Genomic DNA, 26,942 nt, shown 5'->3' on the forward strand with positions numbered 1-26,942 from the left:
ATGATAACCTCAAATACTGGATGGCCACTACTCTGGAAAGGGTTAAACCTATGTATTCACATATGCTTAGTATCACTACGTACAGTACTAATGATATATATATATATATATATATATATATATATATATATATATATATATATATATATATATATATATATATATATATATATATATATAATTTATTTTTTTCTTTCTTCTCTCTAATACTAGGGATTGAAACTCTTACTTCTCAGATAAATAGCATTTTAAATCACTTTTTCCTCAGACTTTTGCCCAGTACAGCATTTGTAGTTTCTGTTCTCAAAGTGCTGTCTAATGCAGTTTTTATCTTCCTCTCTCTTTGTCTCTTGATGTTTATCTTTCTCTCTGTGTCTACTGTGTATTTGTCTTTTTCATCTGCTGTTTGTCAGGACAAATCTTGAGTTGGAGTTGGTTCATCGTGGTGGGAACCTGTGCAGCGGAGGTGCAAGTGCTGCAGCCAAACGCTCTTGCCTCAGTAAGTGTTAAACACATCTATATAGTCACCACACTCAATTAAAAAGATTATGATAATGTCCTTTCACAATACTTTAATTAATGACAACAATAATATTATTTGAAGTATTGAAAATGCCATTATTATTAATGCATTTCTGCCATTCATGAATATAGAGCTCAAAACGTCCCTGTTAAATAATTTAATTATATATTAAAGTAAAATTCACATTTCTTTTTTGAGACAAGATGTTTTCCCCTCCATTAGCTGATGAGCACTTGACTGGTATGCAGTGATTGTAGGTATTGATCTGTGCAACTGAATAACTGTTCAGCAGTGTACTGATGAGCAGTGGAATAAACTAGGGTAAGGTATATGGGAGACCCTGTCTAAATGCTATTCATAGACTTCATATTCAGTTTGCTTTGATTCTGATTGAATGGTTCCTTTTTATTATTAGTTTTTTTTTCTATGGGAAAAAATGATTGAATGTGTTTGAGTGAGCATGCGTGTGAGATCTGGTCTCTGGGTCCTCATGAAAATCTCTGTCACTCCTGAATAGAGCTGGAGAGATTTCACACTCCACCACTACAGCCATTTTCTGAGCTACATTAAGTACGTAGGCACAGCATTGGCCAAATTTACTCAGTCTCAGTACATTAGAGATTTGTGCATTGAGGGAAGAGGGGAGCACTAGAAGAGAGCTACTAGACAGAAGGGAAATTGCTTTGGGAATAGGAAATACTGTAGGGAGAATGGTAATTATGGTGGTGATTGATATAACTTGTTGCATTTAAAATTTATTTTCCTTTATCAAATCAAGGCACTTAACCCTCAAAAGGTCTGTCATGAGTATCATGCATAAGTAATGTAAATATAGGATTGAAAGTAACCATGTACACACAGGGTCTCTCTCTCTCTCTCTCTCTCTCTCTCTCTCTCTCTCTCTCTCTTTCTAATACACACTTCTTACACTGTCAAATACACAGATATCTATGTTTGATGAATGGCATGAGCAGGAGGTGTTGAAATAAGGAGAGGAAGGTAGTAAACTCTAAGCACAAGTGGGTGGACGAGGCAGATCAATATCAAAGAGAGAGAGGGAGGAATGGAGAGATCTCTATTTGAGCTGTCTATTCACACCCAGCCCTGGGTGATGGAGTGATTTTAACGAATGAGGGTCAAAAAGACGAATGAGTATGTTTTAGGCTGTGATATACAGGCTGTTATCTGGTGAGTCCTAATGCATATTTTAGTGCTTTAAGAGCTGTGCCTAGCACAGAACATTCTTTTTGATTTAGCCCTAGTGAAACTTTGGATGTAAATGTCTTTGTGCCCCCAATCTCAGTATCAGTTGTAAACCATTCTTCTTTTCTTACCTCAGTAAATGAGTGAATTAATTAGCAAGGCAGGGAAAGTGTTTTATTCAATCTGTTCCTCTGCTTTTGTACCTATAGATGGCAGTGTTACTTCACTAAACTTCATTTATCCAAAGGTTGTTGGTTTCTTGGTGGTTATTTTATTACCAGTAATGCTGTATGTAGGGTCGTGATCTCAAAACAGGCACACATCTAGATTAAATATTCCAAAATAAAGAAAATTGGCGTAGTGAAAAACTTCATTAAAATTAATGAAAGTTGTGTTTCCACAGAATATTAGATTTCTTTTGTTTTGATATATTTAAATAATGGTAGTTGTAGATGCTCTGTTTGGAAGTAGAAGCCATCACTGCTAGGGAAAATTATCTAACATATATTTATTTTACCTTTGTTTTAATTTGGCAGAAACAAATGTATTTTTGACCACAGCTTGTCAGTCTCTGCTTCACCATGAGAACATTGGTTTAGTCCATATGTGCACCAAAACCTGTGACATATATTGAGCTATAGTGCGTATAACTCTTTACAAGATGGACCCAAAACCCCATTCCTGTTTCCATGAAGCTTATATTAATAATTTGGAAGGTTTTTCCACATGAAGGATGAGCTGCAGTAAGCATCCCTCCTGTGGTTGGACATTGCCTGGCTGTTCAAAATGTGGCCTTCAGTGTCAGTAAAGGGCTGCTACAAACTATTATTCATGCTTCATGTTTTGATAGCCCAAGGTGAACCTCTATCTAGATGTTTTAAGTTCCACAGTGATGTGTAGGTCTAATGCTCCAAGTCTCTGTTACCAGTGGAGATGGTTAGAGATTCTGGCAATAGAAAGCACTTCATTTCCACTAACTGGTCATGTAGTTTTTGGCATAATAGGATCAGATGGATGACTTGTACACAATTTCATCATACGCTGTTTTAAAACAAACAAATAAATACAAATAACAAAATAAAAGGTACTGTACCAATAGTGTCAGTGTATATTTTAAATGTGCAATAGTTCAGTTGTGTTGCTTTAAGGGACATGAAATTCATATGAATTCACTTCACTTAAAAACCTACAATTAAAATAGAATATGGTACAAATATGTACAAAATATATACCCTTGAGGGTACCACAGAGTGTTTTTTTCTGAGAATGTACTTAATCTAAACCAGTGTTTATATGAGAGTATTTCTTTTTTCTCTCTAATATATAGAGTGACATCAATGTATCCAATAGTATTTGTTGTAGTAGGGTTGATAAATCTATGCATTCACAGTGGTTTGTTTAAATCTGGCATAAATTAGTCAAAACATTAAAATATTCATGCTCTATATACACTATATTGCTAAAAGTATTCACCCGTCTTTCTTCTAATGCATATGAATTTGAGTGACATCCCATTCTTAATCCATAGGGTTTAATATAATGTATATAATTAATCTCAAAGGCGTTCAATTCGTATCACCAGTGAACACATAAAGCCAGTGCTTTACACCACTGCATCTGACACTTAGCATCGCACTTGGTGATGCAAGACTTGGATGCAGCTGCTTGGCTATGGAAACCCATTCCATGAAACTCCTCATGCACTGTTCTTGAGCTAATCCGAAGGCCACATGAAGTTTGGAGGACTGTAACCATTGACTCTGCAGAAAGTTGGTGACCTTTGCACACTGTGGGCCTCAGTGTCTGCTGACCCTGTTCCCCGTCATTTTACATGGCCTGAGTTGATTGTTGATCCCAATCACTTCCTCTTTGTTGTAATACCACTGACAGTTGATTATGGAATAATATTTAATAGTGAGGAAATTGTGTGACTGGATTTGTTGCACAAGTGGCATACTATCCTGATACTATCCTGGAATTCGCTGAGCCCCTGAGAGCGACTCATTCTTTTGTTTGCAGTCTGCATGCCTAGGTGCTTGGTTTTATATACCTGTGGCCATTTAAGTAATTGGAACACCTGAATTCAATGATTAGGATGGGTCAGTGAATGCTTTTGGCAATATAGTGTATTTCTGCTATCACAGAATGTAGTGATAGTACATCTCTTGCTTTGCCTGATTTGTTAGTCCACTTTAATCCCAAGGACCCCCACAAGACCACCACAGGGCAGGTATTATGTGGATAGTTGATTATTCTCAGGGTTACAGTGTCACTAACACTTTGTGCTAGTCTGGTACAAGTGGATCAGACACAGCAGTGTTACTGTTGATTTATAAACACCATGACTACTCACTGTCCATTCTGTTAGACAAACTGTGTGGTTATCTTGTTGGTCCACTATATCTATGTGAAATCTAAGACAGTTGCTCATCTGTTGCTGCATTATTTGTGTTAGTCGTGCTTTAATCTGTTATCATTGGTCAGAGGACCCTGTCCAGCAGTAACGCTAAAAAACTCAAGCTTCACTCCTGTGTCCGATTCATTGTACAAGCACAACACTAACACCCAGCCCCCACGTCAGTGTCACTGCAGCACCAAGAGTGATCCATCACCCAAATAATACCTGCTTGGTGGTGGTCCTGTGGCAGTCCTGTTCATTTGAAAAACAGAGTAAAAAAAGGGATAACAATAGGAACGATGGAAATGTTTTTGTTCAACTGCCTTTGTCTTAAAATAACACCAAATATTTTTTTACATGTAATTGAGAGGAAATTTACTGTACATTGTAATCCCTGGACAGTTACATAGATGTTTTTATTTAGCAATACACCTAAAACTGAAAATTATTATCAGGACTCCAATAAATAATCAGATGAAATGTTACCCAGCAGTACTGGCTGGAGAATTGTAATGTTCCTTAGAGCAGTGCCATGTTGAGAGTAGATTCATTCTGACTGCAGACTTCAGGGGAATGATGCATTCTCTGGTTTAATAATGTGATGATGCGTTTTATGTGTTATATTGATTTAGAAAAAAAAAATGTTCTACCTGAACGCTCAATTTCCAAATCCTACTGCATCATTTGCAGCTTGTGCCAATTTATAAAGGTTGGGTAGGTGGATGTCTGTGTTTGGAGTGCTTTGCTTTTGTTAAATGTTATTGTTCTGCTGAGTGTGTACATTTCATTGACACATGTCGTTGTTGTGTTTCAGATCAGTTGTTTCATGTGTTGGCTATGCACATGCGTCTGTACAGCATTGATTCCGCTTATAACCCCTGGACCCGACTCACACAGATCACCCAGAACAGGGAGCCAGAGTGAGTACACACACACACACACACATTCAGACTGCCTCTTTCACCTCACATTAAATGGTGCCATCTCCTCTGGGCTCCAGCAATCTCTCGTCTAGAAACAGAGCAGCAGAAATGAATGGCCCATATGGGGTTGCCATAGATACCAATAATTGCTGCATCTGGCAAATTACAGAGTGCTGTGCTGCTCAGAAAGAGGGGACCTTTGCCTGTAGTCACCAAATAAAAAGACTTTGTGTTGGTTTCTTGATTTCTTGCTTTTCCGTGTCCACTAACATGCACCAAATCCCATGCTTCAGCAAAGCTATGCTTTTTGCTTTTAATCTGTGTGCTAGTTGCGTTAAAATGCTTGTATGGAAGTGGCTCAGGCCATTTGCAGGAGAGGTTTTCCTATATTGACTACAGAGAGTGCCATGTTCCCACTTAAGACACTTAACGATTTCACGCTGGATAAATGCTTCTTTAGTCATTGCTCTTTCTCTCCTTGATGCTCAGCAGTCTGCCTCGCATTTCCCCCTCTGTCTCCCTTCATTCCCCTCTCTTATTAGCGCAGTGAGACAGCTTTTGCACCTGTGAGAGAGCTCTCTTAGAGAGGCAGTATTCAGAGGGGAGTCATTTAGTGTTAAAAATACCTTGTTAGGATTTTTAAAGGAGAGCCGTCTTTTGCTCCCCCAGGCCATCCCACTGTGCTATTTAAATAGCAGAGTAAAAAAGAGGTACTTTCACTGCTTGCTGGATATGTGGTACTTTATTTATAAAGGAACATAGGGTTGCTGTTAAATTAAGTAATACATTTTAGAAATGCTTGTGTTTTGATATGTTTAGGTTGTCTTTTATTTATCTCTCTCTCACGCTCTCTCTGTGTGTGTGTGTGTAATACGCATTTAACCAAGACAAAATATCCAGTCTCCATTATGATCTGTATACGCATGCATATATTTACAAATATGAGACAATTGTCTGAACTTAAAACAGTATTAAGAATGTACCACGTCTACATTTCCATATATAATTATCATGTGCACAGCTGTGTTGTACAGTTCTCAGTCCAATAGCTGAACAAAGGACTCTGTATTTATGTAAATTATTTTCAAGTCATGTTAAGATTAAAAAAAAAATTCTACAACAACAGCCTTGTTAAATTTTAGATTTGCACATCTGAAACATGAAACTTCATATAATGGCATTGTTTTTATGTTGGAATGTTTTTAAATGTAGACATAAACCAGTAATTAGATATTATTATTGCATTAGATGCACCCAGGTTTAAGTCCTATTTTGTGTGTGTGTGTGATCTGTATAGGTATGGGGATGAGGAACATCCTGAGGTGCCCATGCTGTTCAGAGATGTCCCGTCCTTACTCATCATCTTTGTTCTCACTATGCCTCAGCCTCTACGCAAAGGTACCGGCTCCTCTACTCCATTCTGCAATTGTTTCTGATGTTGGAAATCCCACTGACACAATTATGCACATTTTAAGCCAGTTTCAGGAATGCAATAATGGAGATGGTTGTGGGCCAATGTTATCCACTACACTGTTCGAGTACCATGAAGACATGAATTAAAATTCATTTTTAGCAGTGTCCAGAATTGTTTGACATCATGATTAAACTACTGACTGACCATTTGTTATCAGATTGTTGAGGAACACCTTGTTGTATCTTTTTGGTCCTTCTTGATAATAGCTGCTAAGAAACGTAGAGGTTAATTTAAGACAAAACTTTTGGAATGTACACAGAAATACCTGTTGAAATAGATTTCGCTTTCCCTTGGAACATACAGTTTTCTCAGGAACACTGGCTCCTGTTGTGTGGTCTGTGTGATTGTCCTTTATCAGCTTAAACCCTGGCTCAAAGGGTACAGCATGCAGCCCTGCTGCCTTATCTTCCATGCTCTGTCCCTGTTGTGTGTGTGAGAGAAAGGGTCTTTAAATCTCTCTCTCTCTCTCTCTCTCTCTCTCTCACTCTAACTCTTTCTCTCTCACTCTAACTCTTTCTCTCTCTCTCTCTCTCTCTCTCTCTCTCTCTCTCTCTCTCTCTCTCTCACTCTCACTCTAACAAACAAACAAACAAAACAAATGGCCCAAATTGTAGCAGTGAGGTGAAGGTATTGATTGGTGCATACAAACTTGATAATCATAGAGGCATTTTCTAGCTTTTGTTGTGAATAATACCAGTGAAAATGAAAATAAATTATGATTTCTTTGTACTCTATACTAGGGCTGTGAGGTTATTTTTAGTTTTGGATCTTGCTGCCTTTGTATCAGATTTCTAATTCACAGGCTGGTGTGGCCTAACATCTAAGGTTACCATCCAAAGAAAAGACATTTAAACAGAGTCCTTTACATGAATTGCTGTTTTATATGTGTAATTCTGATTGGAGGTGAATCTGGTACATCAGGGTTGAAATAATAATTAGGGTAAATTACCCCATATGCTTGTTATGAATGTAGTGCAAACTTAAGCATTTTAACCTTTAAGGTTTTGTTTATTATTCCAGAGCCCATTACTTTATTTTATTTATGTCAAATTAAAGTGGTTTCATCACACCTGATCAGGCGTTTGAAGTCTTAGACCATCTGGTGAAAATAGTACATTTATGTGTATTTCAGCTGGGGAAAAATATCCCTGCAGTCACACCAGCTTTTTTGCGGTTGTGATTAGATCCCCACCCGTCATATACCATCAGAATCCTCAGAATGAACATCTTTAAGCATAAAAGTTAATGTGACATTGAATTGAAGCAAGGGATCTACAGGGACAAGTGGGGCAGTGCAGTCAAATGCATGTCCTTTTATCTGGCATATAGCAGCATATATTGATTTTGAACAGGTTCCAGGGTCTCAGGTATTTATTTGAAGAAAATGGGTTATATTTCCTTTCCTTCGTAAGTGCTTCCTTGCTCCTCTGACTGTGAAGTTGCATTTTTTTCTAAGAAAACTGTGGCCCACCTGCCTATTCATGTTTTATCACCCCTGCCAACATACTTCAATTACAGCTAATATGAAAATGATCAGTGCAGAGGTTTTTATGGGAGGTAAAAAGTGCGATGGCCTGTGTTGCAGCAAAACACAATTTAGGAGCTTTTTAAAAGTGTTTGTGTGAAGCAGGATAGTCCTCCCACCCCTGTCTCTGTATTCAGGCCATGCTCAGGGGAACAGTCCTCTGTGTTCAAAGTCATTCTTGATTCGTGTCAAACTGACGTTGATCAACACCAGAATAAACATCATTACCGCACCCATTGGGTGATAGAGAATTGATTTTAACATTTCACAATGTTCACATGATTGTGTGAACTGTCAATGTGATCCCCAGGAGAATGGCAGAGTAATGAAGTTTCATTGTGTGCCTGTCCAAGTCCTGGAGAAATCCAGAAGCAACAGCCATACAGTTTAACCCTGTGTTTCACACATACATACACATCAACATAACACTACCTTATTGACCTACTGGCACGTAGTTACCCTACACTAGACATGTTAAATTACCAGACCTTTTATCATAGTTTGGTATGTAATTGCAGTTTTGTGTTTTATAGATTTTTGTGGATGGTGGGACGTCACTATATACAAAACAGTTATTTAAACACATTTAGTAACATATTTAATAACAGTAATTTAAAAGATTTGAAATCCCAGAAAATGCTTTGGTCCACACTCTTGAAATTTTTGTCCTATCTGTTTTTCCACAGATGCTTTCTTCTTTTATTGACAATAAACCAGTACTGAGTACCATTTAATAGATTTTATGTTTGTCATATTCTGACTGTGCAGTATCATCAAATGGAATACATCTGGTATCTGGTAGCCAAACATCTTAAGATATTGCTCATATAATCTACATCTCTGTACTTTGAATAGTAATGTTTGTCTCTTTTTGTTGCAGAACATTTTACATGTATAGTGAAGGTGCTCTACACTCTGCAGTACACTCAGGCCCTGGCAGCTCTATCAGTCAAATTCAGCCCTGAGGAGAGACTAGCCTGGAGCAACACTGGGGCATCCAAGAAGGTACAGACAATCAGAACACTTGATGTGCCCTCCACAAACAATCAGAACCTTGTTAACATGGGTTTGGTATATATAATATAAAAATTATTTGTATAATCTATCATTTCAAAACATGGTTAAACATAAATGCGTATATAGTTTCAGTGACTCAGAACCTTGTTAACATGGGTTTTGTGTACAAATATATACTATAAATATAATTTTTATAATCCATTATTTAAAAAGTGCTTGAACCCAAATGCATCTATAGAAGGAGTGAATCAGAGCCTTGCATTTGTTACAAACGCTACGTTCTAAACGCAGTAAGTCTGTCATCATTATGAAAGCACATCATTATCTGTTAGAGTTTGTACGTTAGCTCTTCAGTCTATTAAATCGCAATTGAAGGAAGGGGTGGAGGCATGGAATATAAATGGACAAACACAAATGTGCAGAGTTTTTCATCGTCCTTCAGGCTCGTTTAATTCCCCATTATACAGATACGCCTTTTCTCTGCCTTCTATTTTGTCATTAAGGAAGAAGCTCTCTTTGCTATCTCCAAAGTCAAACTCCTGTTGCTCTCACTGTGCTTTAAACGTGATATTTATATTTAACAATATAAAACGATATTTTTTTATTTTTTTATTTATTTTTTTTGCAGTCATAGCATAATATTATCAAAGTTAATTGGCATGAAATTCTTAACCAAAAGTGAGAGATTCTAAGGAAAACCAAATGGCTAATCAATCTAAAAGCAAGTAGTGAGCATGATGGGCATATCCAGTGTTCATTCCTTATTTGGTCAGCTTTATTAATGCAGAGTTTTACACCCTTTGAAATATTGCACATAACCAGAGGGCTTTATCTACAGCCATTCAATAACGGCATTGCACATCAGCACACAAGAGCTCTAAAGGATGAATGTCACTGCTTTCTGCTTGAGTTAGCATGACAACAATCTACTGATTATCAGAATTTCAGTGTTGCACTACCACAGGCTTTCTTTCCATTGATTTCTGTTTGGCTGTCCATGAAGGTGTTATATTGCAATTTTTTTTAACTGCATTTGAGATTTTATATAATTCACTTTTCTCAGTGGTACATTTATACCATTGCCTGTGTATATATAATTGTTTATGTTTTGCTTTTGTTTTTGCTCCTTTACACACAGAACACGCCAAACTCATGGGAGACACTACTCAGCCATGTTATTAGTGAGCTGACCAAGGCGAGGAGTGTGTATGAGACCAGATCTGAAGAAACTATGGTAAGAGTACACTGGTACTGGTTCCTTGGAGTGTAATTTATAATCCTGCACACAAAAGATGATTTTTATTATTATTATTATTATTTAAATTTTTTTTTCAAACTGTGTTGTGCAAAAATTGTGATGTTGCTTTTTGTGCTTTAGCAGAATAACAGAGTAATACAGAAGGATGTAGCCAAGACACACACACACACACAAGTGCAGGTTTACCATGCTCAACACCATGCACTGCTAAAGGAGTGAAATATGTGGCAGAGTGAAATATTTGAAGTGATGTACCAGCCAGTATATTTAGAGTGCTGTTTTTTGTAAAGAGTTATTCATTTCTCATTAGGAACTGATCTCGCTTATAATGTGTGACTGAATGCATTAAAATCCTCAGAGTAGCGTGCCAACTTTTAGTGTAAAGTTTTCCTTTTTAAATGTCCTGTTAATATGGGTTTCCTAAACAAACTGTGGATGAGCAGGTGCCTATAAATATCTGGACATGTAGTATATGTTGTTTTATATTAATGAGAAAGATGACAATAAATGTGTATAATTTTTTATTTTATTTAAATTCTAATATGCATCACAGAGATCTATGTTAAGTCAAGTATAGTACTGTTTTGAAAAGGGACTTGAACAGCCATGCCCTTGTTTTTGCAAGGGTGAGTGAGTCAGTTGGGTTTTGAGGCTATTTTAGCTCTACACCTCATTCTGTCATTCACCGCCTTCTCTCTGATGAATAACACCATGGCTGCTGTAGCTAGGCTATTGAGATGCAGCACTTCTCCATCTACTGTATTCATCAGTGCTTTATCAACATGTCATTAATGGTTATTGATGAGGTGTGACTTTTTGCCCTTTTCCTGTCTTTCCCTCCCTCTCTAGTTGAGTTCAACTGTGTGGTCTCCTCGGTCTATAGAGTTTACACTGCAGCAATTCTGTCTGCCCTTCCTGCGTCTCTCCTGCCTGCTTCAGCACCATCTCTATGGGGACAACCTGCCTGCCTGCCCGGTATTACTACATGTGAACATTCCCCACCCTAACATTTTATGGAAAATCTGTTTCTGTGCACACAAAAACCTGCATATGCATATAAATAATTCAAATATTTCAGGTCCTTTGTAGTGACACAAAGGGCAGCTGCTGTTCAAATTATGAAAAAACACAACTCCAAATTGAAATACTGGTTATGTTTGAATTTACAGCCTTGTAATCAAAGTAGGGCTAAAAGCATTACTCAGCAGTCCAGGCACCACATATGTACATTTTAGAACAATTTAAATATTTTACATATCAAATATATTGACATTATAAAGGCATGTAAGAAGAAGAGTATTTTTATCAACCCCCTGGGCACATTGATTCTTTGTATTCAATGGTAGTGAACACAAACACACACATTTAATGAGCACTTTTTTTTTCTTCAGCCACACACACTAGGGGCAATGAGCACCCCCACACAGAACTAGAGTTATAGTGCCTGAGGACTTGTGTGTGTGTGTGTGTGTGTGTGTGTGTGTGTAGTCTGAGGAGAAGCGGTTTAAGGAAGAACATATTTCTCAGTAGGGTCTATTTCATTTTCTATAAGTTTTTGATACAGAGGTTAAAAAAATTAAATTACAAAATTTTTGTTTCATTTAAAGCCAAAACAATAGTCCCTGGTTGTTAATATGAAAATGGGTGTTTATCTCTCTTCTTTTTATTTGTTGTTGTTGTTGTGCTTGCAGTTAGAAGAGGAGTTCTCATTGCTGGTAGGCTCCTTAGGTCTGACAGCTCCCCAGTCTAGCAGCCACGTGAGCAGTGCAGCCTGTCTGGAATGGAATGTCAATTTGTATGAGCTGATCTCCCAGTGGTGCTCTGAGCTCCTCAGCCTAAATGGTGCTCCCTCACAGCAGTCTATGGTCAGCGGAGTTGCCTGGAATTCCAGCTATTCAGCTTTTATTCGTTTAAATGTCTTACATTATCTGCATGCTTAATAACTACAAAAATGGTAGAAGTTATTTTTTTCCCTGTTTTTGTCCAGAAACTTTTGGTGCAAGACCCTCAGTGGTCTGCTCCTCGCCTTCTGCAGCTACCTGACAACTACAACACCATCTTCCAATACTACCACAGGAAGTCCTGCTCTGTCTGCAATAAAACACCCAAGGACCCAGCACTGTGCCTGGTGTGTGGAACCTTTGTCTGCCTAAAGGGTCTTTGCTGCAAACAGCAGGGAATTTGCGAGTGTGTACTGGTGAGTTGTTTGCTCTTTCTGCTCATCCTACTTAATTTGTCCACCAAATCACATGAGCAAAAATCATAATTTTGTTTGTTTTTAATTAAAGAAGCAAGTCATCCGTGCACTTATTAGTTTTCAATGAAGCTATGAGCAGTGAAGATCATCTTGAACAACTCAAGCTTAAGAATGACATATCAAAAGAGTAATTAAAAAATATATATATAAAGTTCTGCACATTATTCCAGCAGGATAGTTAATGTAGCCTTCAGCCTAAAGATTTTATGCTTTCATAGATTTTTAATTCTTCAAATATCATATAGGATAGCCAAAAGCACAAAACAGTTTTTAGCATATACATATACTCTGTTACTCCGTAGTAGATAATGAGTGATGCAAGTTGTCCTTCTCTGATTCTGTAGCATTCTCAGCACTGTGGAGCTGGCACTGGAATCTTCCTCCTAATAAATGCCTCGGTCATCATTATTATCCGGGGACATCGTTTCTGTCTGTGGGGGTCTGTATATTTGGATGCTCATGGAGAGGAAGATCGAGATCTACGGTATACAAACACACCTTCACTGCTTTTCACACATACTCCCAGTCTGCCCATGAATTCTTTCACATGGAAGCATAAGGCTGATTTTTTTTGTTTAGCACTGTGTTTGTGATGTGATGTTGATTTTGTCTGCAGTCGAGGCAAGCCCCTGTTCCTGTGTGAGGAGAGGTACCGAGTGCTGGAGCAGCAATGGGTGTCCCATACCTTCGACCACATTAACAAACGCTGGGGTCCCCACTACAACGGACTTTAATATACAACACTCTCAAAACTATCCTAAAGCAGCCAGATTACACTGGGCATGAATGCCACCCTCTGTATCACCTTTTGATAAATGGTATCATGTAATATAAAAGAATTAAGCCGTCAGTGGATTGCTGCTACAGCCTTGGTTACGTGAAGTTTAGTGTACAATCATGCCTAATGACTAACAGTGCGTGTGGGTGTGTGTGTGGGTGTGTGTGTGTGGTTTTTAAAGTGGTTTTCTGTGTGGATTTGAAAGTGAAGAAAATTTTGTTTTTATTTTTTTGTCTTCAGACAGAATCACAGGTAAAGCACAGATTATCCCATTGCTGAGTACATTTGAGTGAGAGCTGTTCAAAACATGAGTACCTTGGTTGCACCTCTCAAAAAAAAAAAAAAGCTGTTTTAGATGTGCTGGGGAGGCAAAGCTCAACAGAATTTTGTCATGTTTGGAAGAATATGTGCTCAGTTCAGGAAATCACCAAAATCTGGCCTGTTAGAGATCTCCTTTCTAACTGGATATCTGAATCCTCATCAGAATCAATTACAAGAAGAAACATTTGGCATGAGTCCTAACTTTATGGAGGAACTATACTGGCAAAAAGAGCATATCCGTCATGATTTAAACCATGATCATAAGGTCATGACTAGCGTAGTGTGTAATGTTGGCCATTTTAGGTGATTCGATTCATATCTCATTTGATTGTTCTCATGTTCAGAGAACTTTAAAGGTTGGTATGGGATAACAGTGTCATTTAATCAGAATTCTTCCACAACATGTTTAGTGCTAAATAAATATTGTAATTCTTTTTTATTTTATTTTATTTATTTATTTTTACCTTTTGGATGCTTTAAGGAAACTGGGCCATGGATTGACATGAATGAAATGATGCATCTCAGTCATTAATCAAGACAATTCATGGATTAATCAACAGATTGTAATTGAGAATTATCTCTGGGTTCAAGGTCTAGTTGCAACCATCCTCAGGAATTTTTTTTTCTGTAGCTGAAGATAAACATTTTTTTTAATATTTAATAAATGCTGCTATTCATTGTTAAGAATAAATTAAAACATTGTAAAGAAGATTTTTTTTATTATTTTTTAACAGCAGAAGGCTCTATATCATGGCTTTTTTTCCCTTATATAAAGTTGCAAGAGACAAACTTTCCAAAAGCATTGCCCATTCACAAGGGTTTTCTGAACTAAAAAATACATGTCTAAATTAAGCCAGTATAAAAGAAAAATGCCCTCCCACAGTGCTAATATCCCAATTAGAACTTTCAGTATGAAAGAAGGCTGCTCCCACATCAGCAGGTAGCTGTTACTTTTAGTTTCTCATCTTCAGCTTATGGTGACGTCCACAGCAACAAAAAAATTGGTGTTTTAACGTAATGCATCTTTCACACTAAGAAGTTCATATTTTCAGTAATTTATATAGATGTCATTTTAATAGCTCCTAAAGATAGTCAAAAGTCTTTTTTTTTTTTTTTTTTTTTTTTTTTTTTTTTTAAGAGCAGGGGTTACATTCGTGTAATTTCCATTGTTTAAAGTGATCCTTCGATAAAATCACCTTTGTGAATATGTATGATTTGTCCACTGTGATGTCCCCTATTTATTTATTGTCCAGTTCAATTTAGAACTAATATCTAAGTTTCCCTTTGTGTCAAGACAAATGTGTCATCTCTCACTATGGTTTCATTATGGTTCTGACCAAATTTTAAAGGGGGTTAAAAGTCTCACTTCAGGCATATATGTGCTTAGATGCGTTAGTTTAATATTTAGAAGGGAACAAACAAAAAATGGAGCACTTGAAATGCATGAATAGATGTGGGATTTTTGTCAGTGGCCACTTTGAATAGGTATTCTTTGTTTTGTTTTTTTTGCCACCTCCAAATCAAGAACGCTACATTTGATTATTTTGTCTCTGATAAAAGAAATTATCTCACACTTGATTGTAACTCCCCATAGATTTTAATGTTTCATTTGTTCATCTGTTTGTACTCCTCTCTTTCTCTAGGTATTTTTGTTTATTAAAAAAAAAAAAAAAAAAAAAAGTTATTTTAAAGATTATTCAGACAGCATCACTTTCAGATGTTAAAGTACAATTTGGAAAAATTTCAGTGTCTTACTTCATGACTTCATGACTTTTTTTGGTCGTGTGGAAAACACACAAAGTGCTGTGACTGATTTCATTCAAATTTTATACATGATTTTAGATCAACGTATTCTTGAATATAGCCTTGTGCAGTCTTTTATTTTTTTAATACATAGCCATACAGTGAAGCCATTGAAACTGATGGGGTACAGAGTTAAACAGAAGAGAGACACATTAATTATCTTCTTGTGCATATCTAAAATAATATATTTTGTTTACTAGAAAATTTAAAGCAATGACTAGTTTCAGGTCTCTTTCTTTGTCGAACATCTACACAGTTGTTGTTTTTTTTTTTTTTTTTTATATATAAATAAAATAACCCCCTCCCCTCATAACACCAATTGTGAAAAGACTTTCTGTAATAGGAATATATTGACATTACTAAACATACAGCAGATACTGAATAATTACATTCATTTTCAAGTCCAAGTCTTTTGTTGACCTGTGTTATCAGAGCTGCAGGCTTCAGGCAAGTACATTCACTGCTATTCTTTTGTTTTTTATTTTTGTCTTGAATTCTTGCATGCTGATGGTTTTCTCATTTTCAGTTTTTCTCTTGTTTTCTTTCCCAGCCCCAAACATCTTATAGGCAGTTTTGTGGAGAGTAATGGGTGTATATTGCAATTGAGAGCTGCAACTTATCCTTGGTGTGGTGTGAGATGAGTGACTGACAGAGGCAGAAATACAGTACATTACTGTAGGTGCTGATTCAATCTTTCTGATCTCTAATCAGGAAGGGTGACAGACATTTAATGCAAAATGTAACATATGTGAATAAAATATAAAGATGCTCTGATCTGGCTGTGTTTTATTTCTTGCATCATGAAGTGTTTCACACAGTTCTTCACTGTGAGGACGTAGTCTGCACTAGTGTGGAGCTTGAGGAAGAAGAGCATTTCTGACTGGACTGCTGCAGTTTGCAGAGGCCTAGAAAGCAACCCTGCAGAAAAAAAAGCACACAAAGCCTGCTACTGGGTCTTCAGTTCATATGACACATCTCATTAGTTCAGCTAAATGGGAGATCTGAACAGGCTGAAGGTCTTCTGATTCCTCTCCCATCACATTGCTCTGGGAATGGACGTGGTTGTTATTCTGTTAAATGTATGCAGTTTTTTCAGCAATCAACCGTAGGTAGGTATTGTCAATATTTCAAATCAATGCTTTGGAAAAAGAAAGTGACTGGTCTTCATTTTGTAATATGATTTTTATGATTATTTTTATTACATTCTGTGTTTGATTGGATTGTAAAGCTGATGTGAATAGTCTTGTTTGTGCTGTAATTCTTTTATTATTATTTATGTATTGATAAGTGTAGCTTGGTGTCGTCATTGTTTTTGAGCTGAAACGTTTAATGCTGTAACACCGTATTTAGTAAGGCACTCTACTGTTACTGATATAGAAGTGTTTTAAATGTTAGACAGTGTCAGCATTGTTCAGGAGTTGTAAAGCTGTGTTTGGTACTGCTCTGTGCTCTGGGTTGAAGTCGTGTGGGAGTTGTACTTCCTCTTTGAAGGGAACCTGCAGCCACTTATCAAATTCCAGTTAATAATTAAGGATGAGCCTAGGAAGCTTTTTAAATCACTTGGTAGGAGACCGCTATGGCAGGTAAGTCTCTCCTCCCGAAAATAACCTTTTCTGATAAACATCAGTAGAAATGTGTGATGGCAGAAGTGAAAGTTAGAATATGATTGTGTGTGTGTGTGTGTGGATGTGGATGTTTCACCATCCTTTTTTTTTTAGTATTACAGATTATCAGAGGTAACAGCCTCAATGAATTGCACACTTATTGCTCCTTTAAGGCAGGGGATTCGCCTCTCAAATGAGCTCTGAAGCCAGTGGTATGTTCAGATCTTTGCTGAATGTGAGTAAAATGTTCTTTGCATGTTTCTGCAGGAAATGGAAATGCAAGAGTTGATGCAGTGAAAAATGGGTAAGTTTTCTTGGGGTGTTTTCTTGATTTTCCTTCCTTTGCCTGTGTTCTACCAAACATGTCTTTGCAATAGTCTTATATTTAAATTCAATCATCAATGCACTGTGTACAAAATACTTTTTAGTTGATATAGGTGACAGTTATGTTATACTTGCTTTATTTATATATATATATATATATATATATATATATATATATATATATATATATATATATATATATATTAGGTGGGTGATACAGCAAATATATATCAATTGGAGACATTTCCAAACATGTTGTGCTTCAGGAATCCAGCTAAACAGAACACAGACCATATTCACAAAGTGCTCAGAAAGTGGTTTTGTGACATAATTGATCATGATAGTAATAAAATGTTATGTTTTTCCATCCATACTGATCAATTTATATTATAGAAGCATTAAGGAATCTCTCATAAACAAAATAAGGGAGATCCCATTACCACTGTGTAATGTAGATTTTGGCTATGAGAGAAGTGTTTACTGATTGGGTGAGGTGTCAAACTGCAGGGGGATGTCTGTAAAACTTTTTCTTTTATGTGGTTTATGCTGTTATTAGGGTTTAGCTGTAGAAATCTGGCTAACTCTCTGTGCAGGATGTTTTATATTCCTAAGGGATATGGCCAAATCTCAGGTGTGTGTGTGTGTGTGGGTGTTTTGTTTTTCCTCCTTACTCAGGGGGCTGGCTAACACTGAGGGCAAAGAGTTTTACCATCTTCACGGCAGAATCTGGTGAGAGAGTTGTGCAGAGTGATATTTTTCACTATGGAAACAAGTGTCTTTCATAGCTGAAAAATATAAAGAAACTGTACTGCAGAATAACCTCGATTACCTCTGATGAAGTGGATATAGTTCCGATGTCTGTCATTTGATTATGGTTCTTGGTGAAAAACTGATTGTTTATTTTACAATATCAAATTGAACTTAAAGCGTTTTCTTGGAGCAAGAAAAATAATATTTTGACATCTAATGCAAAGTGAAGTTAACCTGACTGATTACCTTTTAAAACTAGATTTAAACAACTTTTTTAGGATTCTTATTATATACTAAATACTGCGTTTGTTCAGTTGTGATTTAAACAACAAAATACATTTTTGTTGTTTTCTTATTAACATTTAAATATAACATGGTCTTTTTTTTTGTTGTATTGACCTGAACATACTTTTTATTAAATATTAATTTCTAAAATGCAGCTGAATCACTTCCATCAGACATGATACATTATGAAGTTGTGATGCATTTTAAGGCCAAAGTTCCTTGACTATATAAACATGAACAAAAGACTTCACCCCCCTTTAATATAGTTCATTGGATTTTTCACTGCAAGGACAAGAGCAGACATAAAAATATAGTATATATCATGTTGGTTTAAACACTAGACATAATATGCTGAGTGTTGATTGTATGGCATTGTTTTTCTTCAAGGCTCTTTAAAAGCGGTAATATATATATATATATATATATATACATACACACACACACACACACACACACACTGTGTGCGTGTGGAGGTCTTAACCTGGTGTAAAGTAAGACAGAAAAAGCATGGATCTGATTAAGTTAGTCATCACAGTTGGGGGGCATGGGAGTGAAGCAGAGTCCTAACTTACCCTCACATCCCCTTAACAGGATTACACTGGAGGGAGCTAGTATTCCTGCCCTAGAGTAACCATATGAAATTAAGCATGGTGAATGGTCAGCTTTAAGATGCATGGCTGCATATTGTTTATTCTGCATATTTCTCTGGAGAATATCATAACTTCCTCAAGGTAAAACACCTGTAAATTGTTCAAACATCTTTTTTCCACTCTTCTTACAACTGACCGTTTGGAAGGTTTTGGATCATTAAGTACTTGTTGATGAATTGGACTAGTTTTCCTTCATATCCCATAGGCGATTGATCTGACTGATATCACAATTGGGAGGCCAAATCAACATGTTGGACTCTGTTCCACCTGTTTAGGTTACATTGTCATTCCGAAAGAGGCCACAGCCATAAGGGGAATACTGTTGCCAAGAAGGGTGTACTTGGTCTGCAGCAATATTTAGATAGGTGGTATATGGTGATGTAGTATCCATGTGAATGCTAGGACCCAATCCCAAACCGTGCCCAGAGCATCACACTGTTTTGTTGGCTTTTCTTCTTCCCATAGTGCATCCTGGTGCCATTTCTCCACAGGAAAGCACTGCACAAGCACATGGCCAATGGTTTGACATAAATGTAACTCTTTTGACGAGGTCACCTTCCATTGCTTCATGTCCAGCTGTGATGCTCACATGCCCATTATAGTTTCAGTATGGGCACTTTGCTGGGTATTGGACTGCACAGCCACAGACCAGTCAAACACTGGTGCATTGCATACAGGGAACACCCCAAAATACCTTTGTTTCAGAGACTCCCTGATACAGTCGTCTACAATTTGCCCCAAATAAATATAAATAAATAAATATATATATATATATATATATATATATATATATATATATATAATTAGACACATGGGAAACACACCAACTCCTCACAGTCAATCAATCAGAGTGGGGCTCAAACCCCACAACCCCAAGACCCTTAATCTGTGAGTGAAAGTTTGAGTGTGATTCCTTGTGCCCAGTGATTTCTGGTAGGCTCCAGACTGCAAACCTGAACAAGGTAAGCAGTTACAAGGTTTGAATGACTGATTTGAAACCATGTAAATTCTTTGTTTACATACAGTGCTCTTGTAGCTTATAGTAATGATGAAGTATAACTAAATTACATGAAAAAGCTATTATGATATAATTATAAACCTAACATGTACACAACACACATGACCACATAAGCAAAGAAAGAACTAGGGGTCAGTTGCAGCCAAGGCACACAGGAATTTAATTTCCTGGTTATTATTTATTTCCTGGTTCTGTGAGTGTGAGTGGGAAGAATGAGTCAAAAACAGTTTTGAGAAGAGTACACGAGTGTGTGTATATCGTTTTTTCCCCACTTGAGATTTTTCCACTCGTTAATGGAGACTCCCACTGGCGCTGAGTTCTTAGCAACAACATGGCCGCTGTTCGCCGCCGCTGTGTCAGAGCACTGTTGATGCGAATTAATGTCAGGAATGTGGGATGTGCTTAACCTGACAGGACTGATGGTGACCGTTAATCTTGGAGTATTATCATACAAACATGAAACGTAATCCTTTTTGATTGAATGGTGCCTCTGAGGAGAATACACTGCAATCTCTGAGACAGATACTAAAAATTGGTTTATTATTGCTGCCTTTGAAAAAGCTGCAGAATGACACACAATAACGCTTCCTCAGAGGCAGCAGTAATGCTATTTAGCTTTGTCTCAGCCTCTGTCTCAGAGGAAGCCTATCATTATTGCATAACATTCTGTAGATTCTTCAGAGGCAGCAATCATATCTCAGATGTGCAGGAATGTATTTCTTCAGAATTAGAGCATTAACATTTACATTATCCTCCATTCAAACAAATCAAAAGAGAGGTTTTTTTTTGCAAGATTTCTTTTTTAAAATGATGAAAAAGAGCTTACAGTGATTAAAAACCAAAGTTATATTGTACATTTATTCTTCCAAAGTCATTTCTGTCAGCGCAGACAACTACAAAGGTCTAGCTGGAGCTTTACTGCTTTATGGTGTGGCTGGAAAATCTTCGCTCATTGTGATTTAACCAATCACGTTCATCTCTGCCTATTGGCTGGCTAACCAATTACATTTCTGCTGCCTCCAAACTACGTAGAGCAATGATTTTGCACGTGTTGCTTTTGACAGACAAATTTGTCTTATTCTTCACATTTTTATATACATATTATTATACACTCCATATTACACTTCTTGAAAATGTGGTGTGTTTCTAACCTACATAATCAAGATCATGATTACTGACAGTTGCCTTATTGATGCATATGGGGAGGCTCGCGGGCAAGTTACGATTAAGCCAAATGCTTAGCAAGTGTGGTTTAATCGCACAGTGGTAACTCATGGAATGGAATTTTAATTGCAGCAAGGTACCTTGTTGTAGGAAAAACCGTGAGAGTAATGACCGTCCCATGGAGAAGATAAAATTGCAGGAAGGGAGGCGCTGTCATATCGATGAAAAATAGATGTATATTTTACCACATTTTGACATCATATTTTTGTTCTGGCGAGTGTTAAACAATGCACTAGCATTAACCTGCTATGTTTCTACATGCTACATGCTGAGTTAATATTAAAACATCGGCCTCCCTGCAGCTCACAGCTCCACAACTCTCACAAGGCTCTTTTCGTTGAAGTCTCTTTCACTGTGTGTATGATTTGTTTAAATTCCTGTTTTTAAAGCCATATGATTAACATCAATATTACATAGATACATTCCAGGAAAGCTGATGGAATATTGGAATACTGATTATGCTTTTTCTTGAATTAATATTTTGTTTAAAACAAGCTCACCTCATTATTTCTGTGGTACCTTTAGCAGTATATGCATTCTTATATTTTTATTAAATAATTCTAAATAAATGTAAACGACAGGGTTTTACAATCAAATATCATAAAACTAAATACAACATATTAATTATGTCTTCAGTTGATTGTTTATTCTCTCTCTGTTAATTGAAACCTGTGGTCTACATTTGTCAGGTTCTTTATGTTCTGTATGGTGCATTTATCAAAACAGATGTTGCGTTCTGTGCCACTTTCCCAAACATAGGACATTACAGTGAGTCTGAATTACTCAGAAAGACTACTAATTAGAAGGATGTAGGCAATATTTTCAACCAATGTAAATGAGTGCCTCACGGAAATATTGCGCTTGCATGGAAAATGCTTTTCAGTTGAAAGCAGTTTGGCAAAACTAGGCTAGTCTGACCTTGTTTTAAGTATGGAAGAGCTGTGCATGGCTTAAAGAGCCAAACAAAAAAATATGTTAAGCATGTTAAAAAGTGACGCTGTTAATAATTTATTTGTATAAGTGCAGACAAATTAATGTTATTCGTGTGTTTATAATGTGTGTTTAAGTAAGTTGAATGTTCTAAACTTAGCTTCTTTATGACTCACTACATCTTTTTAATATTTAAAGTAGATCATATTGCAGATTACAACCTAATGAAGTATTCATGAAAGCTGATTAGCATGATATAGACCTGGACACATTTGCACCTTAGATACACAGTCATTTCAGCAAATGATTTGGGAGGTTCCTGACACGGTATGTGTTCTTCCTTTCCTTCTCTTTTCATGCTGTAATAAAGGGCAATTTTTAAATAAGAAAATCTGAATTATTTATTAAAATATTATGTGATATTTGATGTGTTGTTGGTGATATAGTGTATGACGGTTTTTAATTTTCTTTTTATTTATTCGTTTTATATTAAGTGCTCATTCTCAGTGATCTTTTATATTTACAGTTTACAATACTCAGAAACTTTAGTTTCTGTTTTTTGGGTCTTTTCTGATTTATGTTGGCATTGGCTAGACGACATTAGGGCATCATGGTTTTATAGTAACATAGCGTTGCATAGCTTTGCCATGTGTTGATTAAAAACATATTGTGATTATTTTATTTTCTTGCAATTTGCCTGAATATTTTGTATGAGCTAAACTCGTAGTATGGCATGAAACTATTGTAACCTCTTGGGGGGGAAAAGCAATTTTACTAGTGTTTTAGATCGAGCAGCTGATAAAAGTAAATAAAGAATTAAAAATATTAGTGCAGCTTAAAGTGTGTCTTTGTTATTCAGGTGTATAAGGCCAAGAGTAGTGAGGTTGTCTGGGAGTGGGTGAAAGTTAATATGGGTGTATCAGATGAAGCTGGTCAGTGTGGCCACACATATGCTGCCAGCAACACGAGCCTCCAGCAGAGATGCCTCAGTGACTGAGCACAATGTTCTCGCCATGTGTTTTAGCACAGTTATTTATTTCAAATTTGATATTTATTTGAGTTTGATATAACAAATAAACAAGGATTCAGTCAATCAGGATCATATAATACGAATCCGTTCTCTTGATATTTTTGTAGCCACTCTCTGGTTCCTATCCATTCTTTTTTTATAATTTGTATTGATTTTTGTTCGTTTGTTTTTTGTTTTTACTGGCAGATTTTCCATTATGCAATCGGGATTTTATTCACTTTTAGAGCAGCTGGATTGTTTCAGCACAGTGTGTATTCTCTGAATATATTTAATTGACACTGGTCTATGCTATCCTTTTATTTTTTTTCTAGTAGACTGGTAAATGTTTGTTTCCAGCTAAAAACATCATCAGTCATGGGTCACAGCGCACTTAACATGTCCCTCCCAGCAAATGAATGAGAGCTATGAAATATCCATCAACACCTGAAAAATGGCAGCCATCACTCAATTTACCTTCCAGTGCAATTCATAATCCTGCCAGGCCCAAAGCGCTTACTGACCAAGCATCATTTACCTTTCCCACTTCGACCTGAGACCCCAATAAATGCAGCTCCAGTGCTGGGTCACATACCACTGCACATATGCGTCTAATGTAACTGATGCAACTTCTAAATTCTGCAGAGTCATCTGGAGCTGCTCTGCTGTGATGCACAGAGGAATAAGGGAAATGTAAATGGCAATCATTTTGTGTTTTTTACATAAAGTAAAAGATAAAGTTGTTTAATTAAGGTGTAAATCATATTAATGTAAAGGTCATCACGATGCATGTAATGGCCATAACCTCAAGCCTAATGTCTGAAATGTAGTGATCGACCGACCTGGGTTTTTTGATGGCCGATGCCGATTTTTAGACAGCAGTAGTGGTCGATGGCAGATATGTAAAACCGATATTCCCATTCCTCAGGCAGTGAATAAACTAGAGACATTATCATGATTTATTTTTACAGAAAACCCTTCAAATTTGTAAAAGAAACCATGTAGAGGTCCTGAAATATATATGAAGTTGTCAAAAGCTTATGAAAACCACAAAAAAATGTAGATGTATTTTTGAAAAAAAACAAAACAATAGTGACTATAAACTGAAGAGTTCATGAGTCCCATTACTTTTTTCTTTTTAAAATTGTGTCTCCAGGGGTCTACTTTCATCAGGTAAAATTTGGAGTGGATACCTCCTACTGATTTGAAGTTATTGAAGCTGGAGCAGACAGTGGACAGTGGCCTTTCCAAGTGTCTCTTTAGACCCCAAGCTCTCCATAAGGAAAATGATTACTTTTACTGCAGAAATACAGTGTATATATCTTGTCTAGACCTATTGTCAACATCTTAGTGTTGTTCTTTACTTTCTATGAGAAACTCGTCTCCTGTCCCTCACCAAGTGGCCATTTACCCCTCACCAAACAGTAAAAACCCTTAGTTATAGTGTGTTTTATTCTGATGTACTGAGTTTATTTCTGATGTTGACACTTGTTTCTCACCGAGTACAGTGTTCCTTTAAATGACTGATGTGTTAAAAGGCGAGTGCTGCACTCTGATTGGCTGTAGAGCAAGGCAACCTCCCCCACACCCCTGCTGCATTTAAATGTCCTCAGTGGGGGAAATGTAAGTAGTAAAAGAAATCTAAGCTTTGAAACATGTTTATTGACTTGATTATTGTTTGTGGTGCTTGTGGGTGTCAAACAGAACTGTTTGAGGCTCGCGCGGTGTCTGGGTCTGTTAGGCGCTGAAAACAATGCCCTCTGCTACGTGTTTGTCCCTCCTCCTTGGGTGCGCATCGCCATAACTCTGCCCTGATTGGTCTACAGACTTGATTGACATGTCGTTGGAAAGCTGAGAGCCTGAGCAGCAGGATGTGTGACATGGGTCCACGGGGATCATATTTTAATTATTTTTTGAAAATGTGTACTATTTTCCTCGTGATCCTGAGTCTGCCCATTCGATTGGTGTATGATATGTACACACTGACTCAAATCTGGCGCCGTGAAAAATCTGAAAATCTGTACTGTCACTAATATTTTTTCATAACAATTTCAAAAAACAGCAAAAATGCTTATTTATCGAGTGGGATTATATATAAAATGATTAAATCAATGAAAATCAGTGACTTTAAGCTTTAATTTGGTACATTGACTGTCGACTTTGGACCTGTAGTATTTGAGATATACTGACGGATATAACAAAGTGATTTTTTTTTTATTTTTTTTTTTTTTTATAGGCGCCGCCGAACAATGAGCGAAATAAGAGGCTAAATAACGCTGGGTTTCTAGGTTACAGCTATCAACTCAGTCGTTTATGATGCAGATTATTGAGTGTAGGTTACAAGGAGCAGCCAGTAACAAATAGTGAGAGCTGAAGAAGAGAAAATAATTCATATATGTATGTATATATATATATATATATATATATATATATATATATATATATATATATATATATATATATATATATATATATATATATATATATATATAAACACTCTATATTGCCAGTGGTTATAACCCCTTTTTTAGGCTGTGGCCTAATGACAGTATATTCCCTTGATGTCTGGCCATGTTAAAGCAGCATGCTGCTTTAGTTCTAATTTTAATGTCACTTCTACTTATGGTTTATGCACCAAATATTTTGTTAGGCCTATTTTATTTTCACTTATGATTGACTGATGTAGATTGTCTCATTTAAAAAGCATTCTGTGGGAGGTACACACTACAGTTATTGCATCAGCGTGAATGCCAAGCCATAGTATAGGGGTTTATTTTATATAACATCATAAATATAACATCATAAAAAGCGTAAATAAAAATATAGCGCTTTGTTTATATATATATATATATATATATATATATATATATATATATATATATATATATGGTATGTTTTGTAATTTTATGTGGGCAGTGCAGTGGTGCAACAGGTAGAATCCTAAGGCTTTGGGTTCAATCTGTCTCACTATCTGTGAAGTGTTTGGTCTGTTGTTCTCCCCATGTCTGAGTGGGTTTCCTCTGGGTGCCCTTCCCTTAGTACACATACACATAGGTGGGTCTGTGAGAGAGTGAGAGAGAGTGTGTTTTGTCCTGTAATGAATTATATATATATATATATATATATATATATATATATATATATATATATATATATATATATATATATATAATTATTATTATTTTTATATTTATTATTTTATTTATTTATTTATTTATTTAGGACCCAGTTCAGCATACATAATGAAGTGAGACTATATTGGAGTGTATCTAATGCTTTTTTTTACTGACCATTACTTTAAAAGTATATTGAGAACTTGAGTGCAAAATAAATTAATAATAATAATAATAATAACAGGTCCAACAAACACATAGGGCCCCATCTTCTGGGCCTTGGTGTGATTTGATAAGGAGTACCTTTTTTTTTTTTTTTTAAACACCACCATCTCTAGTCATGCAGTACTAATTCCTTTGCCCAATCTGACCCTGTTCTGGCAGAGGCGCTGTCTCACTTGGCATTTGGTGCGCTCTGTTAATCATTACCTTGGAGACGGGACAGGCCTCAGTCCCTATAGGCTCTGCCTCTAGCAGCGTCTGCACTTGCTGTGGTGATGCAGTTCTGAATTGCTATTTAGGAGACACACAGCAGGGGAAAGTTTTGTACATCCTGCA

General features: G+C 36.6%; 2 protein-coding genes across 4 annotated transcripts in view; both read left to right on the forward strand.

The window, feature by feature from the left end:
• Positions 1-16,218, forward strand: part of ubr3 (ubiquitin protein ligase E3 component n-recognin 3) — a 52,183-nt gene extending 35,965 nt beyond the window's left edge. For all 3 annotated transcript variants that reach the window (XM_066686092.1, XM_066686089.1, XM_066686090.1), the window contains exons 30-39: positions 414-499; positions 4,939-5,044; positions 6,345-6,445; positions 8,927-9,051; positions 10,202-10,297; positions 11,171-11,296; positions 12,013-12,186; positions 12,309-12,518; positions 12,923-13,062; positions 13,195-16,218. In XM_066686092.1, coding sequence (XP_066542189.1) covers positions 414-499; positions 4,939-5,044; positions 6,345-6,445; positions 8,927-9,051; positions 10,202-10,297; positions 11,171-11,296; positions 12,013-12,186; positions 12,309-12,518; positions 12,923-13,062; positions 13,195-13,312 — 1,282 coding nt within the window. In that variant the 3' untranslated portion in view covers positions 13,313-16,218. The remainder of the gene's footprint in view (positions 1-413; positions 500-4,938; positions 5,045-6,344; positions 6,446-8,926; positions 9,052-10,201; positions 10,298-11,170; positions 11,297-12,012; positions 12,187-12,308; positions 12,519-12,922; positions 13,063-13,194) is intronic.
• An 838-nt stretch (positions 16,219-17,056) lies between these two features.
• myo3b (myosin IIIB) overlaps positions 17,057-26,942 on the forward strand; it is a 104,813-nt gene continuing 94,927 nt past the window's right edge. The window contains exons 1-2 of the mRNA XM_066685927.1: positions 17,057-17,063; positions 17,352-17,388. Coding sequence (XP_066542024.1) covers positions 17,057-17,063; positions 17,352-17,388 — 44 coding nt within the window. The remainder of the gene's footprint in view (positions 17,064-17,351; positions 17,389-26,942) is intronic.

Source organism: Hoplias malabaricus, chromosome 12 (genome assembly GCF_029633855.1).
Source record: "Hoplias malabaricus isolate fHopMal1 chromosome 12, fHopMal1.hap1, whole genome shotgun sequence".
NCBI lineage: Eukaryota > Metazoa > Chordata > Actinopteri > Characiformes > Erythrinidae > Hoplias > Hoplias malabaricus.